The sequence below is a fragment of the Malus sylvestris genome, chromosome 17, assembly GCF_916048215.2.
Source record: "Malus sylvestris chromosome 17, drMalSylv7.2, whole genome shotgun sequence".
Lineage (NCBI taxonomy): Eukaryota > Viridiplantae > Streptophyta > Magnoliopsida > Rosales > Rosaceae > Malus > Malus sylvestris.
In genome coordinates, this window is record NC_062276.1 from 13,764,752 (window position 1) to 13,778,553 (window position 13,802).

The following is a 13,802-nucleotide window of genomic DNA, read 5'->3' on the forward strand; positions in this document are numbered from 1 at the left end:
ACAAGAGGACAAAGTCCTATAACCCAAAGCCCACATAACTTGGAGAATCAAATTTTGGCATATTAACCTAGAACAAGAAATAGAGTTCATTAACTACGAAAACTTGACATGAATTTATTACCATTGTGACATTGCGGTCTAATGATGCAAATATCTTTTCACACGGCAGTATAATATAGTATCCAAATGATGCGTAACGGTGAATCTGTTCTATTTAGTTTGTTTTCCATAGCTATAACAATGGTTTGCTTTAGTGCAAATACTCACAAAACAAGAAAACATTGTGATTCCAAGGTTACCATATTTTGCTTAGCTTATAAAAAGATTTCAGTCTTGAATCCCTATCCAAGATTAGTAATGTTGTAAACTGAAAATAGAAAGGAACGAAGTTACCCGAAAAAATGTAAAAGCCTTGAGTGGTGAATGATTATTGGGATGAGTCGCGGACTAAGTCGCTCTCTTTAAGACGTTTCGCGGCTCTGCCCAAAGTGTGCAAGCAGTTCACAAACACCACGTCGTCCCCAGGATAAAACAGCTTAGAACCTTCTTCTGATAAGATTCTTCCTTGCACACCGGAAGAACCTTCGAACTAAACCTTTTCGATATGTTGCTTTTTAAATTAATATGTAAAACTATTTTTTTTTTCTCTGTTAGCTCCTTTTCCATCCGCCTAACTAGTATATATATTATGTATATAAAGAAACGTTGAGGGGGTAATTGGGGTTGCAAAACCGTTGCAAATCAAAACGGACAAATCATAAAAGCCACAACGGGACAAAATCAAAACATAAGTAAATTCAAACCGGAAATAAAAACAAAACGGTTTGATTGCATAACTCCTTAAGCCAAAATCAATTGACTTTTAATATTGGTAATAAAGCAAAATGTTGTGTATATAATATTGGTAGTAAAACAAAACATAAATATATTTAAATATTTAAATAAAAACATATTTGTTCCAACAAGTAACAATGACAATGAAGATTAACCCAAAAGATTTTCTCCATCTAATCACCAAAACCAAAAACAAAAAAATAACCAAGTGAAGTTGAACCTCTAATCAGTTAGTTGGACTCCCATTGTCAGCCACTCCAACCCCTAAAGCATCACCCAAATTCATTGTCCTTGTCATTTCTCTCCTCCCAATCCCTTCCCCATTCCCCTTCCTCATCATTGCAGCAAACTCCCAATAATCTATCTGCCCATCATCATCCTAATCAATCTCCTTGATCATGTCCTCCAGATGCAGCTCCCCCAATCCAAACTCCCTGCAAGCTTGACTCAGCTCATCAATGGTGATGACCCGCTTCCGTCCTTGTCGAAAAATGAGAAAGCAGACAGTAGATTCTCCTCCCTCTCCAGCTTGTTCAAGTGCACTGTCGCCGCCAGAAACTCGCCGTAGTCGATTGTCTCGCTGCTATCAATGTCAGCTGCCTTCATTAGATCCTTGATCTCAAACTCCATTAGCTCAGACCCTACTTTCCTCAGCCCCTCTTTGAGCTCATCAAACGTGATGCTCCCGCTCCCATCTGCATCAATCATCTTAAAAATCTCCCTCAGCCCGCCAATCTCCTCCTCCGAAAGCCGCTCAGCGATCACTCTCAGCGCCATTTTCTTGAGCTTGTTCATGGTGGAGAACTGCTTCATCCTCGACAGGACAGCCGAGTCCAGCGGCTTATCGAGCGCAATCGTGTCATCTATGATCCACGGATGGCAAAACACCTCATGGGCAGTGATTCTCTTCTGCAATCGTGCACTACTAGAAATCCCAGGCCACGGCTCGGACTCAAAATCCAACCTCCCCTGCAAAATCTGCCGGAAGATCCCAATCTCCGTCTCCGCCCAGAACGGCAGAACCTCACTTAGCAAAATGTACAGAATCACCCCTGCGCTCCACACATCCGATTCCGGCCCGTAGTGCTTCCTCAGCACCTCAGGGGCAACGTAATATTTACTTCCAACAACTTCAGAAAAGGTCTCACCGGGCTTGTAGAAAACCGCCTTCAGCGCCGCGTCCTCCTTCTCGCTTTTGAACAAGAAGTTCTCCGGCTTCAAATCCCGATGCATAACCCTAAGCGAATGACAAGCCTCCACAACCCCAACAATGGTTTTCAGAAGCTTCGCCGCCTCCCTCTCGCTGTAATGCCCTTTCTTCATGATCCTATCGAAAAGCTCACCGCCGCGGCAGAGCTCCATGACCAAATGGACAGCGGCGGCGTCCTCGTAGGTGCCGCGGATTCTGACTACTTGCGTGTGCTCGGAGAGGTGGTGCATGATCTGAATCCCTCGCCAGACATCCTTGAAGTCCTCCCGGCAGAGGAGCTTGCGCTTGGGGATGGACTTGCAGGCTTAGGGGTGTCCGGAGGAGATTTCGGTGCAGAGGTAGGTGGTGCCGAACTGGCCCTTGCCAAGGACTCTCCCCAGAGAGTAGAGGTCGGTGAGGTTCTGGGTCTTATAGGGTAGGACCCAAGTCGTCGGCTTTAATGAGGATGTGGCGACGGAGCTTGATTTGCTGCTCATCGCAGTGAGATCTGAGAGCTCTGCTGCTTTGATGAAAATGGAAGACGATGACTGATGAACCAAGAATTCTGAAGGCCAAGAGCCCTCCTCTCTCTATCTGCTAAAATTGTCATACTTTTCCCAACTTCGTAATAAAAATTCTATTTTTACTGTCCATTTACCAACATTTGTACCATCCTTGTAAACTTGTAATAGAGATGAGTCACGCGTCTTGTAGGCCCTACCTATACTGAAATGTGGTACAAATAGATGATAGGCGTAGAATTTCTCATTTTGTATTGACAATTGAGACAATTGAGACAATTCAGACATGTAATGTAACGTAAAAAGTGTTGTGCAGATAGTATCAGTTTTACTGAAAAAAGGGTGACCTAATGATACTCTTTAATTCATTCGATCCTACAGTTAGAAGAAATTAAGAGAGTGTGTGAGAAGTCCACACACCCCATTCAAGATTGGATAAATTAAATAATTGGAATAAGATTGTGAGTGCTATGAGGTGAAATAATGAACCAATTTAGTTGCGGGTTTGGTGAAGAAATTTGGATGTGGTGTGCTTTTAGTTACGGGTTTGGTACTTTTGTGTTGCGATGTCTTGGTCATTTTCATCACTCGGTCGTTTTCTCTAGTGTTGCTTTTTTGGTAACTGATGGCAAGACTTTTGTGGTGATGATGGCGGCAGACGCCGCTTTTTGCAGTTGGAGATTAGAGATTTGGGTTTTCGTTTTAGTTTATTTAATTAGGCTAAGTTTTTATGTATCTGTTTTACCCCAAGTATACGTGTATTTTGCCTTTGTATTGGCTTGTAACCTTCTATCGAATTAATGAAATATACTTTTCAAACCAAACAAAAAAAAAAACAAAAAAAACAAAAAAATGAAAAGAAAAAATAGATCAGAACAAAACAAAACAAATAGAATTAAAAGTAACACTTGAGCAATCATTAGTTACGATCTAATAGTATATCTTTCAACTTAAAAATATGTGATTTTGTAAGTAATTGATTGTCCTAATAGATACGGTATTCTTTTTTGACCTACTGTGCTCCGAATTTAAACTCTTGCTCATCTTCTTAATGTAGAATATCGTTTGTAGTCAAATTATATGTGAGATTTTAGATTATACTCCACTAAATAACAAACTCGATCAATAGTATATAAAAGAAAAAAAGTATCACTTGAAAGAAAAAGATAAAGATTTCATTATTAGTTTTTTGCTAGGAAAAAAACTTCATTAAGGTAAGTAAATAACCCGGAAACACCTAGAACCTATACAATCAAATAAAATCGCATACTGTGCTTCCCTAGGAAGACCCTATCCCATATACAAATGTTTTCAACGTTATGACCAATACAAAGGCTATCATGCACAGAAACATTTTTAGGTTTCTGTCCGATATGTTGGTTCCAAATTCCCCCAGAAGAAAAGAAGAAAGGGTTGTCATGCATTTTCCATATCTTAAATTATGACTGCTTTACTTTTCCTTACAAAATCAAAGTAGGTATTGCATGAGAGGATCTTCGTTGGATTCTTTTTGTGATGATTTCAGAGATCCTCCAATCATATCCGTTTATCGTACATCGTGCGGTCAGTTTTTATCAAGTATTGTTTATATTCAATTTTAAATAAAGAAAAAATTTACAAAAATTTCTGATCTCACGATATACGATGAACAAATATGATTGAAGGATCCTTAGGCCATCTCTAACCGAGGGCTGGCCAGAGAGCTCGTTTTAGCCCTCTGGCCCTCCAAGATTCTCCAAGATATTAATATTTTAATGAACAGTACAGGGCCATATTTGCCTCCGTCTCCAACCGAGGGCCAGAGGGCCAGAGGGCTCGTTTTAGCCCTGTCACAAGAAACCGTCTCCAACCGAGGGCCAAAGGGCCATAGGGCCAAACATAATTTATTATTTAAAAACTACAACTTAATTTTATTTAAAAATCATGTTGGTTAGTGTTGTATAATTTTTATGTTGGTTAATGTTATTTAATGTTGTTTCATATTGTTTAATGTTGTTTCATGTTACTTAATTTAATTTAATGTTGTATAATGGGTTAGGAAGTTATAGGAAAAAAATAGAATTTAAAAAAAATATGAAACAAATTTTGTGAAATAGAAGTTATAGGAAAAAAATGGAATTTAAAAAAAAATATGAAACAAATTTTGTAAAATAGAAGTTATATGAAAAAAATATGAACCAAATTTTGTAAAATATAAGTTATAGGAAAAAAATAGAATTAAAAAAAAATTGAAACAAATTTTGTAAAATAGAAGTTATAGGAAGTTATAGAAAAAAATAAGAAAAAAAAAAGGTTTAAATTCATAAAAAAAAAAGGTTTACAACGGCTAGTGGCGCTAGCCGTTGGAAGTTTGAATTCAAATTGTTATTTCTGTCGGTTATAACCGACAGAAATGAGAAACATTAAAAAAAAAAAAGCCAGCCCTCCAGCCCTCTCTGATCCCGTGGGACCCTCCCAGATTCCCGAGCCCTCTGGCCTAACCCTCGGTTGGAGACGGTTTTAGGGCTATTTTCGGCCCTCTGGCTCTCTGGACCTTTCGGTTAGAGATGGCCTTAGGATCATCACAAACAGCATTCTGCGAGCATAATTGCATGAAAGGCCTGGCTGGCCACGCATTTTCACATGTTTATTATACTTTTCTTTTTGTTTTTTCTGGTAAAAAGTTACTTTTTACTACTAACTATAAACATACATACAAGCAAACTAAAGCCCCAAAAAAATCACACAAAAAAATGGCCCAAAACAAAACACAAACGGGGCAACCAACAGTTAGGCCCACACATCAAAATGAAGCAACAGAAACCAAGTTTCTACTGCTGTCGCCGTTGCCACAGAGTTTCTTGATCCGTCCAAATCCTCGCCTGTAATCAAGCAACGCCTCTTCGATCGCAACATCCGACTCCGATCTGCTTCCTAAGCACAACCACAAAGCAAGGACAGCCGACAATCAAATGAGATAAGCCAACTTCCAAGATGAAGCCCATGGAAAACCACGAGCAGCACTACTGATAAAGGCAAACAACAAAGAGAAGGCGGTGGTGATGAAACACCTGAGCTCTACGCATGGTCTCAACAATATTCATGACTGAAAATCGGAAAATGGATGAACAAGGAGGAAGGATACTAGCGGGGTAAGAGGACGAGTGATCAGGACAAAAAGTGGGCAAAAACAGTAGAAGCAAGGAAAAGAGAAGAGAATGAAAGAATGGGGGACATGGCGATTGACATCGGCCTCAGTTAGGGTTGGCGGCAATGGATTTGCTCAAATTTGAAAGCCTGACACAAAAAGGTGAGAAATACTCAATAAAGGAGAAACACTCTCACTTGGAGAGAAAGACGCCGGTTCCTAACTTTTCTTTATGATTGAGGCAAAGTTAAGAGAATCTCCAATGCAAGACTTAAATTCTAGACCTAAAGTTATCTCTAACCAAATGGTCCAGAGGGCTGAAAATAGTCTAAAAATCGTCTCCAATCGAGGGTTAGGCCAGAGGGCTCTTGGGCCCCACGAAATCTGAAAGGGCCAAAGGGCTGGCTGCATGCAATCAGCCAGCCAGCCCAGGCTGGTTTCTATTTTTGCTTAAAACTATCGGATATAACCGATAGGATTAAGAGCAATAGTATCGGTTATAACTGAGTAGGGAAAATTTTGAATATAACGGCTAGCTGACGTCAGCTAGCCGTTATTTTTTATTTTATTTTTTTACAGTTTATTTATTTACAAAATTTTTCCTATAACTTTTATTTTTTAAATTCTATTTTTTTCTATAACTTCCTATAACTTCTATTTTTCAAAATTTGTTTCATATTTTTTTTTAAATTTCATTTTTTCCTATAACTTCTATTTTGGCCCTCGGTTGGAGACGGTTTTTTGTGAGCCAAAACGAGCCCTATGACCCTGTGGCCCTCGATTGGAGATGGAGGCAAATATGGCCCTGTACTATTCATTAAAATATTAATATCTTGGAGGGCCAAAGGGAAAAAACGAGCCATCTGGGCAGCCCTCGGTTGGAGATGGCCTAAATTCTTACATTTGGGTCTCAAAAAAGGTAGTGAATTTATATATTTTAGTTTTCATATCCATGCAAAGACTCAAATCGTAAAACATATTTTGAGTTTTAAGATTTGAGTCTTTGCATCAGAGGAGAAAAGAATGGACTCAAAATTCAAATTTTGGGTTTTAACAATTTAGGTATGTGTGTCACATCCCGGCCCGAGATGTGACAATTTGGTATCAGAGCCAATCTTTGGCCAGAAGTGTGCTGACGAGGACGTCGGGCCCCTTAGGGGGATTGATTGTTACATCCCACATCGCCCAGGGGAGTGAATCCTGTAAGCCTTGTATGTATATTCCCATCTCTACCTAGCACGAGGTCTTTTGGGAACTCACTAGCTTCGGGTTCCATCGGAACTCCGAAGTTAAGCGAGTTTGCGCGAGAGCAATCCCATGATGGATGAGAGTTTGCGCGAGAGCAATCCCATGATGGATGACCCATTGGGAAGTTCTCGTGTGAGTTCCCAAAAACAAAATCGTGAATGCGTGGTCGGGGCCCAAAGCTAATAATATCATGCTACCGTAAAGTCGGGTCCGGGATGTGATGGGGGCCCGGGCCGGGATCTGACAATGTGCATTGGAGATGGTTGTAACTCAAATCGTATTTTTCTTGGTTGAATAAAACTTTACCTTGTTGCATGGGCTCTACCAAAGGCCAGAATCTCATAATGGAACCAAAATTGGGTCTCACTTTACCTAAAAACTCAAAAATGAGTTTCAAGTCTCATGTGCATTGGAAATGCTCTAGGATTCACATTAAAAGTAGTTTTCTTGTAGATTTCTAGCAAAATTAAATTGATCTCTAAAATCTAACCGAAGTTTAGACTTATTCTTTGAACTAATAATTCGTTACTTGAGATATCTAAATTTAACAAAACCCGGCCCATTAATTACGTTGCAGAACACAAAACCCACGATTGATCGTGAAATTTCACTCTAGTTTTAGGTTTGGTTCCTGAACTTTTCCCATAGTTTAAATTGGTCCGTGAAATTTGACTTTTGTTTTAGTTTAGTCTTTGCAATTTCACTCTAACATAATTCTTGACGAAAGTTAACGGTATAGACCAATGCTGCATGTTTTGATCTTTACTTTCTACAAGAAAAGAGGAAAATTTCTTGTACATTCTATGTTCATGATGCAAGTAAAGATGGAATAATCGATTGGAGCAGTGAAACAAAAAGACTTTAAATACTTAGTTACCATAAAAACAAAACTTGGATACAACTCAATTTCCTACTCCAAATATTTTACAAGCTCATTATGTTCGTAAAGCCTTGATCCAATCAATTTCGAGCTTGAAATCACCCGCTCCGGTTCTAGCACCTGGGAGACCACCTTCTGCATTGACCGATAGAGACATCCCAACGACGCGAGAAGGATTCATTTCCATTTCTGCATCTATAACATTTCCTCTCCATGTTGGTAGATACCGAGCAAGAGGAATCTGAAACATCAAACGTAATCAGCAGAACGCAATTGAACTGTTTCTACCATTGGAACAAATTTATAGATGCACTGACAAATGGAAAACTAGTTCAGTGTTTTTGGAGTTTCCTTTCCTGGTGTTATCATATAGGAATTGAATGGTACCCTAAGATAAATTGAATTTCATGTTTTTCGGGTTTGAATTTCATGTGTCTTTGGGATCTCAAAAGACAAACCCAAGAAACATGAAATTCATGGCTCCCTAAGAGGGCCGGGTCCATCATATCACGTTTCTAATCACCAAAGGTTGAGGTAAGTAGAACTTGCCTTTGCAATGTACCAGTTGTCTTTTGGTACAAAGACAAAAGCCTGCCACGAATTATCTTCTTCTTGCCCAGGCGAATTTACCCAATTTTCTGTATAGATCTACATATGCAAGAACCACATCAGTTAGAAAATGACAAACAAAGAAGTATGGATTTACTTGTCTTACATTCCAATTCCTCGAAAATACTCACTGTAGATATGTAGCACCTTCCATCTCCCTTAACTTTCAGTGCTATGGTATCGTATGGGTCCAAATCAATGAAGCCGTCAAACTGCAGAAGACACAAATAAATATTGAAATGGTGCCTACTAAAACCTGTCGTTGGTGGACTCTATCTATATCATTATGATGTAAGCTTGAACCCAAAATTTGCATTATCGTCATTGCACATATGTGTAACAATTTTTTCACGTCCAAGGGAGTAAAAAACTGGAAACCAAAGATCTTCACTCATCAAAAGTGAAGAAAAACCACAATAAAACACATGCATGCATGAAATTAAAATCAACAAACAACAATTTACTGTGACTTAGCTAATAATTTGACACCGTATGGAACATCTACAGGAACATCTACAGAATAGTAATATTTCAAATATCATTAGCAAAACTCTTCAGTCTTCATTTCTTGTCTGTATACCTATAATGTTGGTATACTGTTCACAGCTCACCTTTTTGGACCGCATTCCACAAAAACCGCTCCTGTTTATCTTCAGTTTTGCACCCTCAATGAAATCCAACGAAAGGTTACCCGAGAAAATTCCTAAAAATTTAAAGGAGAATTGTTTCAGAAGGTAAGTGCATATCAGATATTGGTAACAGTAAATATCATGAGAGCTGGTAAGCTAGTAGCATAACATGGATTCATAAACTTTGCAATTCCAGAAGTTAGTGCAATGATTACTCCTATCTGATATTAATTCGCAGTTTCATGCTCTTCATTTCTTGAAAGATCTTGCTTAACTTTTCCATGTTTGAAAGGTTATGTTTACAGGAAAAATAGCTTAAATCAGTAGCTGCTAGCTATAGAAAATATTTGGTATGCACTATCCATTACCAGTGGGTCCATTTTCATTATCTGGGATCTCTAAAGATGCCGAGGACAACCCTGCAAAAGAAATAGGTGATGATAGTACACTAGAATCTCAACAACTGTACATCCAAAATGAAAGTGAACAAAAAAAGCAGTGAAATCAATACAACAATTTATATGAGAGGAAGCTACAATTCCATCAACTGATACAAATAAAAGTTCATACACGGAAAAACTCCACTATAAATCATAACTGCAATCATATGCAAGGAGACTAAATAGCTAAGCATAATTCCCAACTGCTTAGAATTTTCCTATATATTCATAAAGGGAAACATCAAAATTATGTACATCGATACCTCCATATTCAGAGTCAGAATATAGATGCCACTTCTTGAGCTCGTCCTTCGAATTGAAATTGAAAATAAATCTCTCAGTTGGAGGCACCAGGTCTTCAACGTTCCATGTAAGTGCTAAAATTGTCATTCGATGTACGAAACCAGGATAATGTTAATTCAAATAAATTGTTTCAATATTGATAACTTCACACAAGTTTCATAACTTCATCTATCAATGTCGAAAGGCCAAGCATCTGTACTCATTTACTGATATGAAAACAATTAGACTTTACCCATATAACTAAAGGAACACAAATGCGGAAATGCTTGGCCATCATAATTCTTTTGGTGTTAAAGTGTTAATGTACCATTAAGGCATTAATCATGATCTTAAATATAATCGAACATGGTAGGTGACATATTTTATATTCTCTAACTTTCTAGAATTATAAGTAATAATGTAAGTATAAACAAATCAACGCATTTCACTCCCCAGGACAAAAAGAAATAAGCAGAGGGACCAATTTTATGGAAGGTAAGGCAGTTACACAAATTTCATATACATGAGAGTCTCTACTGTATCATGGCAGGAGATGGAGAACAAAGAAACAGATGGCAACAATACCTTTCTTGGTTGCATTTAAGGAAGCTTGCAATATCCCTCGAAACCTGGACATTTCTCTTTCCACAAAGTTTCTACATTAACAAAAAAGCCAAATGATGTAGAAATTTCAGCAAGTAATAATACAGAAACAGTATAACGAGCGAGAAGAAACACTCTTGACCAGTGTGATTGGAGTTCCATTGTGTATAAAATGTCCCTTTGTTTTCCAACATAAACAGTATGCTTGGATGAAGTACCAAAGAACTTCACGATGAGATTTAAGTGTAGAGATATTTTAAAGTGATTTGTTTGGCTAAAACCTAAACATGATGGCATTTACTGTGGGGGCTCTAATACTTGAGAAGTAGTTCGGTATGTATATAGTGATGTCCCCATAATGCATATGCACATATATTAAACAAATCATCTCAAGATTAGGAGTGAACTCATTACGACAAAAATAGGCTATAAAGGGTCTCAATACTTAAGTGGGACATTATCTCAAACACCATATAGACAAGTTGGGATACCCAATCAGAATTTACAGAGTCAAACGCAAAGTTCCAGAATCTATGTGCACCAAATTCATATCATATAACTTATCATATTTCATTTACATACACACACAGATCACATCCACATTCCCACCTAAACCCAAATCTCATATACAAGTACTACATCTCAAAACAGGGTAGATGCACATTTGAATTTCCACCGCACATGAATTGTCCGAATGATTTCCAAAATTATAAGAATCCAGAAATTTATGAATTAAATAGTATAAACTCTGAACAATCAGATGTAACCAACGAAATCGAAAACTCTTTAGTTAGGAATATTTAGTTTTCCAAAGTTGCCTAAAACTGGAGCATTAAGTAGTTGCATAATGCCTATGCACCCTAGTGTGGGTTCGATCCCTACCGATCACCCTCCCAACCTAACGTTCAACAATTTAACCCACTAAAACTATCGTTTGTCGGAAAAAAAGAAAAAGAAAACAGTAGCTGCATAATTATACCGGTTTGAAGTTTAGTTTCTGATTACAACAATTCCTTGATCTCTGCAGTTCAAAACAACAAAATTCTACTTAAAATCCAATATAATAAAAAAATTACAGCAACCCATTTACGTAGTTTACCCAATAAACAAAACCCATGAAACCCCATTTTACATTTACTGGGTTTTGCCTGAGAAAAACCCGTCCAGCATCCATAAATCCACAAGTATGAACTATGAGAAACAAAAACGATACAGAAAAATAAAACCCATTTCCGATAAATTTGAATGGATTTAGAATTTGCGGTCTGTAATTGTAGGGAAGAGAGAGCTTACCGAAGTTAGTTGGATTAGAGTCACCGAAACTCCCACCGAATCCAGTCCTTTGTTGGAGTGGGAGCCGTTTTAACTTGTAAGATTCAAAGAGTTTCCAAAACAAGATACGGTGCAGTTTGGGGGTTCAAATCTCCTACACCAAAAAAGTGTGTCCTCTTGTGACCTATCGTAGGAGTTTGCTTCGTATGTTATAGGTACCATACTTAAAATTTCCGCCTAACGAGAAAGTAGGGGTGGGTTCGGTTTAAATTGGTTCGGTTTTTTGCCAAAACCGAAACCAAACCGAAATTTCGGTTCGGTTCGGTTCATTTTTTTTTCGGTTCGGTTTTTTCCGGTTCGGTTTCGGTTTGGTTTTGGTTTTTTGTTTTTTTTTTTTCAAAAAATGAAAAACATTGAAATTTTAAATTTTAACATATCCAACACAATCATAACATAAGCATTCTAACTAGAATCAAAGACAATGAAAATAAACATTTAAAATTGAACTAAAATCATCAATCAAGTCTTCCAAAGTCCAAACTCACAACCTCACAACACAAAAATCGTACAAATGACTTAGAAAAGTTAAATTGTATGATGTTGTTCAAAGATCAAGGTTGTTTGCTTGTAATTGCATGTTGACAACTTGATTAGTAAAAATAATGCGTGGGTGGATTTATTTAGTGTGTGTTAGATTCTTTTCCATCACAAATTACCCAAGTAATCTACCCGAAATAAATGTTTATGGATTCTGTTACATGTTATATGAGAGTAGATTTGGAAAAGAAAGCTAGGACAGAAGTAGGCAGTGCTATGGAGATGGATGTAGATACTTCTGGAGGAGGTTTGGTTCCGGAACCTTATATGGGGGATAAATAATAGGTTAGGGTTTAGAGTTTTTATAGGCATTTTTTAAATATTTTGAGCTTAAAGTTTGGCAACACATTGGGTTTAGCACATTTTAACTTACAAATTGGGTTTAGAAAATAATACCCAAAACAAATAATTAAATAAAAAAATTAATTTAATTAATTCGGTTCGGTTCGGTTTAGTTCGGTTTCTAGATCACTAAAACCGAACCGAACCAAAAGAATTCGGTTCGGTTCGGTTTTTTCAATTCGGTTCGGTTTTTTCGTTCGGTTCGGTTTTTTCGGTTTCGGTTCGGTTTGATTTTCGGTTTTTTTCGGTTTTCGGTTTTTTGAACCCACCCCTACGAGAAAGCATAAGCCGCGTAATGCTCGTACGTAATAATTTGATATCAAATTCACGATTTACAAGATTTGAATGTAAGATCTTTCATTTATAAGAGTAATAATACTAGGCGTAGTAGAAAGGGAAACATGTTTACTTATTTAGAATGAGGACAATCATGAATAGGGGAATGATAACAGAATGGGGTGACTTACTAGTTCTCTCATTTTGATCCTTATTTTGTAGGAATTGGATTACGGAATTTCAAGGTGGAACCAATATTTACACTATATTTGGATGAAGAAATTTTAAATTACTAAGAGCATCTCCAAAGGAGATGTCAAAATGTCCAAATCAGCAATAACAGTAAAGAAAGACAGCTACAATGTTTTCCAACCGAGAAGTCAAATCTAATATGGAATGACATGGAATAACAACTCTACCCCTTGCTGTCAAATTTGACATCAGCGTCAAATATTTTTTTTATTAATTTGTTTATCAGATTTACAACAATTGTTATTGAGAACTTCAAGCTTCTGGGTTTTGTTAGGGCAGTCGGGCAGGTTGCCGCAGTTGAGATCGAACTTCTTGGTCCCCTGAGAAGCCAAATCAGATATACAACAATTGTTATCGGGAACTTCAAGCTTCTGGGTTTTGTTGGGGCAGTCAGGCTGGTCGCCGCAGCTGAGATCGGGTTTGAGCTTCGCTGGAAATGTGGGTTCGCCTTGGTCCTTAGTTCCAGCCATGAGTGAGCAGTAGAAGGATTGGCTTTAGTGAGAGGTTAGCAGGGAGAAAGATTGGACCTCTTGGGATGGTGAGTTTTAGGGTTTTAAAACGCCACAAAGATGATAGGAGAGGTCTAGAAAGAAGGGGCATAAAATAATAGTTTAATAAAATAAAAGGAAAAGAAAATAGTGTAATAAAATAATATTTAATTTGATATACCGGGTGGAGAGTAAAATTTTGAAAGATGTCAA

The 13,802-nt window shown here is 37.7% G+C and overlaps 1 protein-coding gene and 1 pseudogene across 6 annotated transcripts; both read right to left on the minus strand.

Moving 5' to 3' along the window:
• Positions 1 to 908: 908 nt before the first annotated feature.
• LOC126612188 (calcium-dependent protein kinase SK5-like) lies at positions 909 to 2,637 on the minus strand (annotated as a pseudogene).
• Positions 2,638 to 7,776: 5,139 nt separating this feature from the next.
• Positions 7,777 to 11,825, minus strand: LOC126612191 (probable complex I intermediate-associated protein 30). Of its 6 annotated transcripts, none has more exons than XM_050280541.1 (9): positions 11,656 to 11,822; positions 11,342 to 11,383; positions 10,345 to 10,415; positions 9,741 to 9,833; positions 9,406 to 9,456; positions 9,020 to 9,111; positions 8,540 to 8,620; positions 8,349 to 8,447; positions 7,777 to 8,040 (listed from the first exon to the last, which is right to left on the minus strand). In XM_050280541.1, the coding sequence occupies exons 3-9, from the start codon at positions 10,394 to 10,396 to the stop codon at positions 7,855 to 7,857; spliced, it is 654 nt and encodes a 217-aa protein (XP_050136498.1). In that variant the 5' UTR covers positions 10,397 to 10,415; positions 11,342 to 11,383; positions 11,656 to 11,822; the 3' UTR covers positions 7,777 to 7,854. The 6 variants fall into 6 exon arrangements, with proteins under 6 accessions (XP_050136498.1, XP_050136496.1, XP_050136497.1 ...); XM_050280539.1 differs by having other exon boundaries at positions 9,741 to 9,854; positions 11,656 to 11,821; XM_050280540.1 differs by lacking the exon at positions 11,342 to 11,383 and having other exon boundaries at positions 11,656 to 11,825.
• Between the last annotated feature and the right edge of the window lie 1,977 nt (positions 11,826 to 13,802).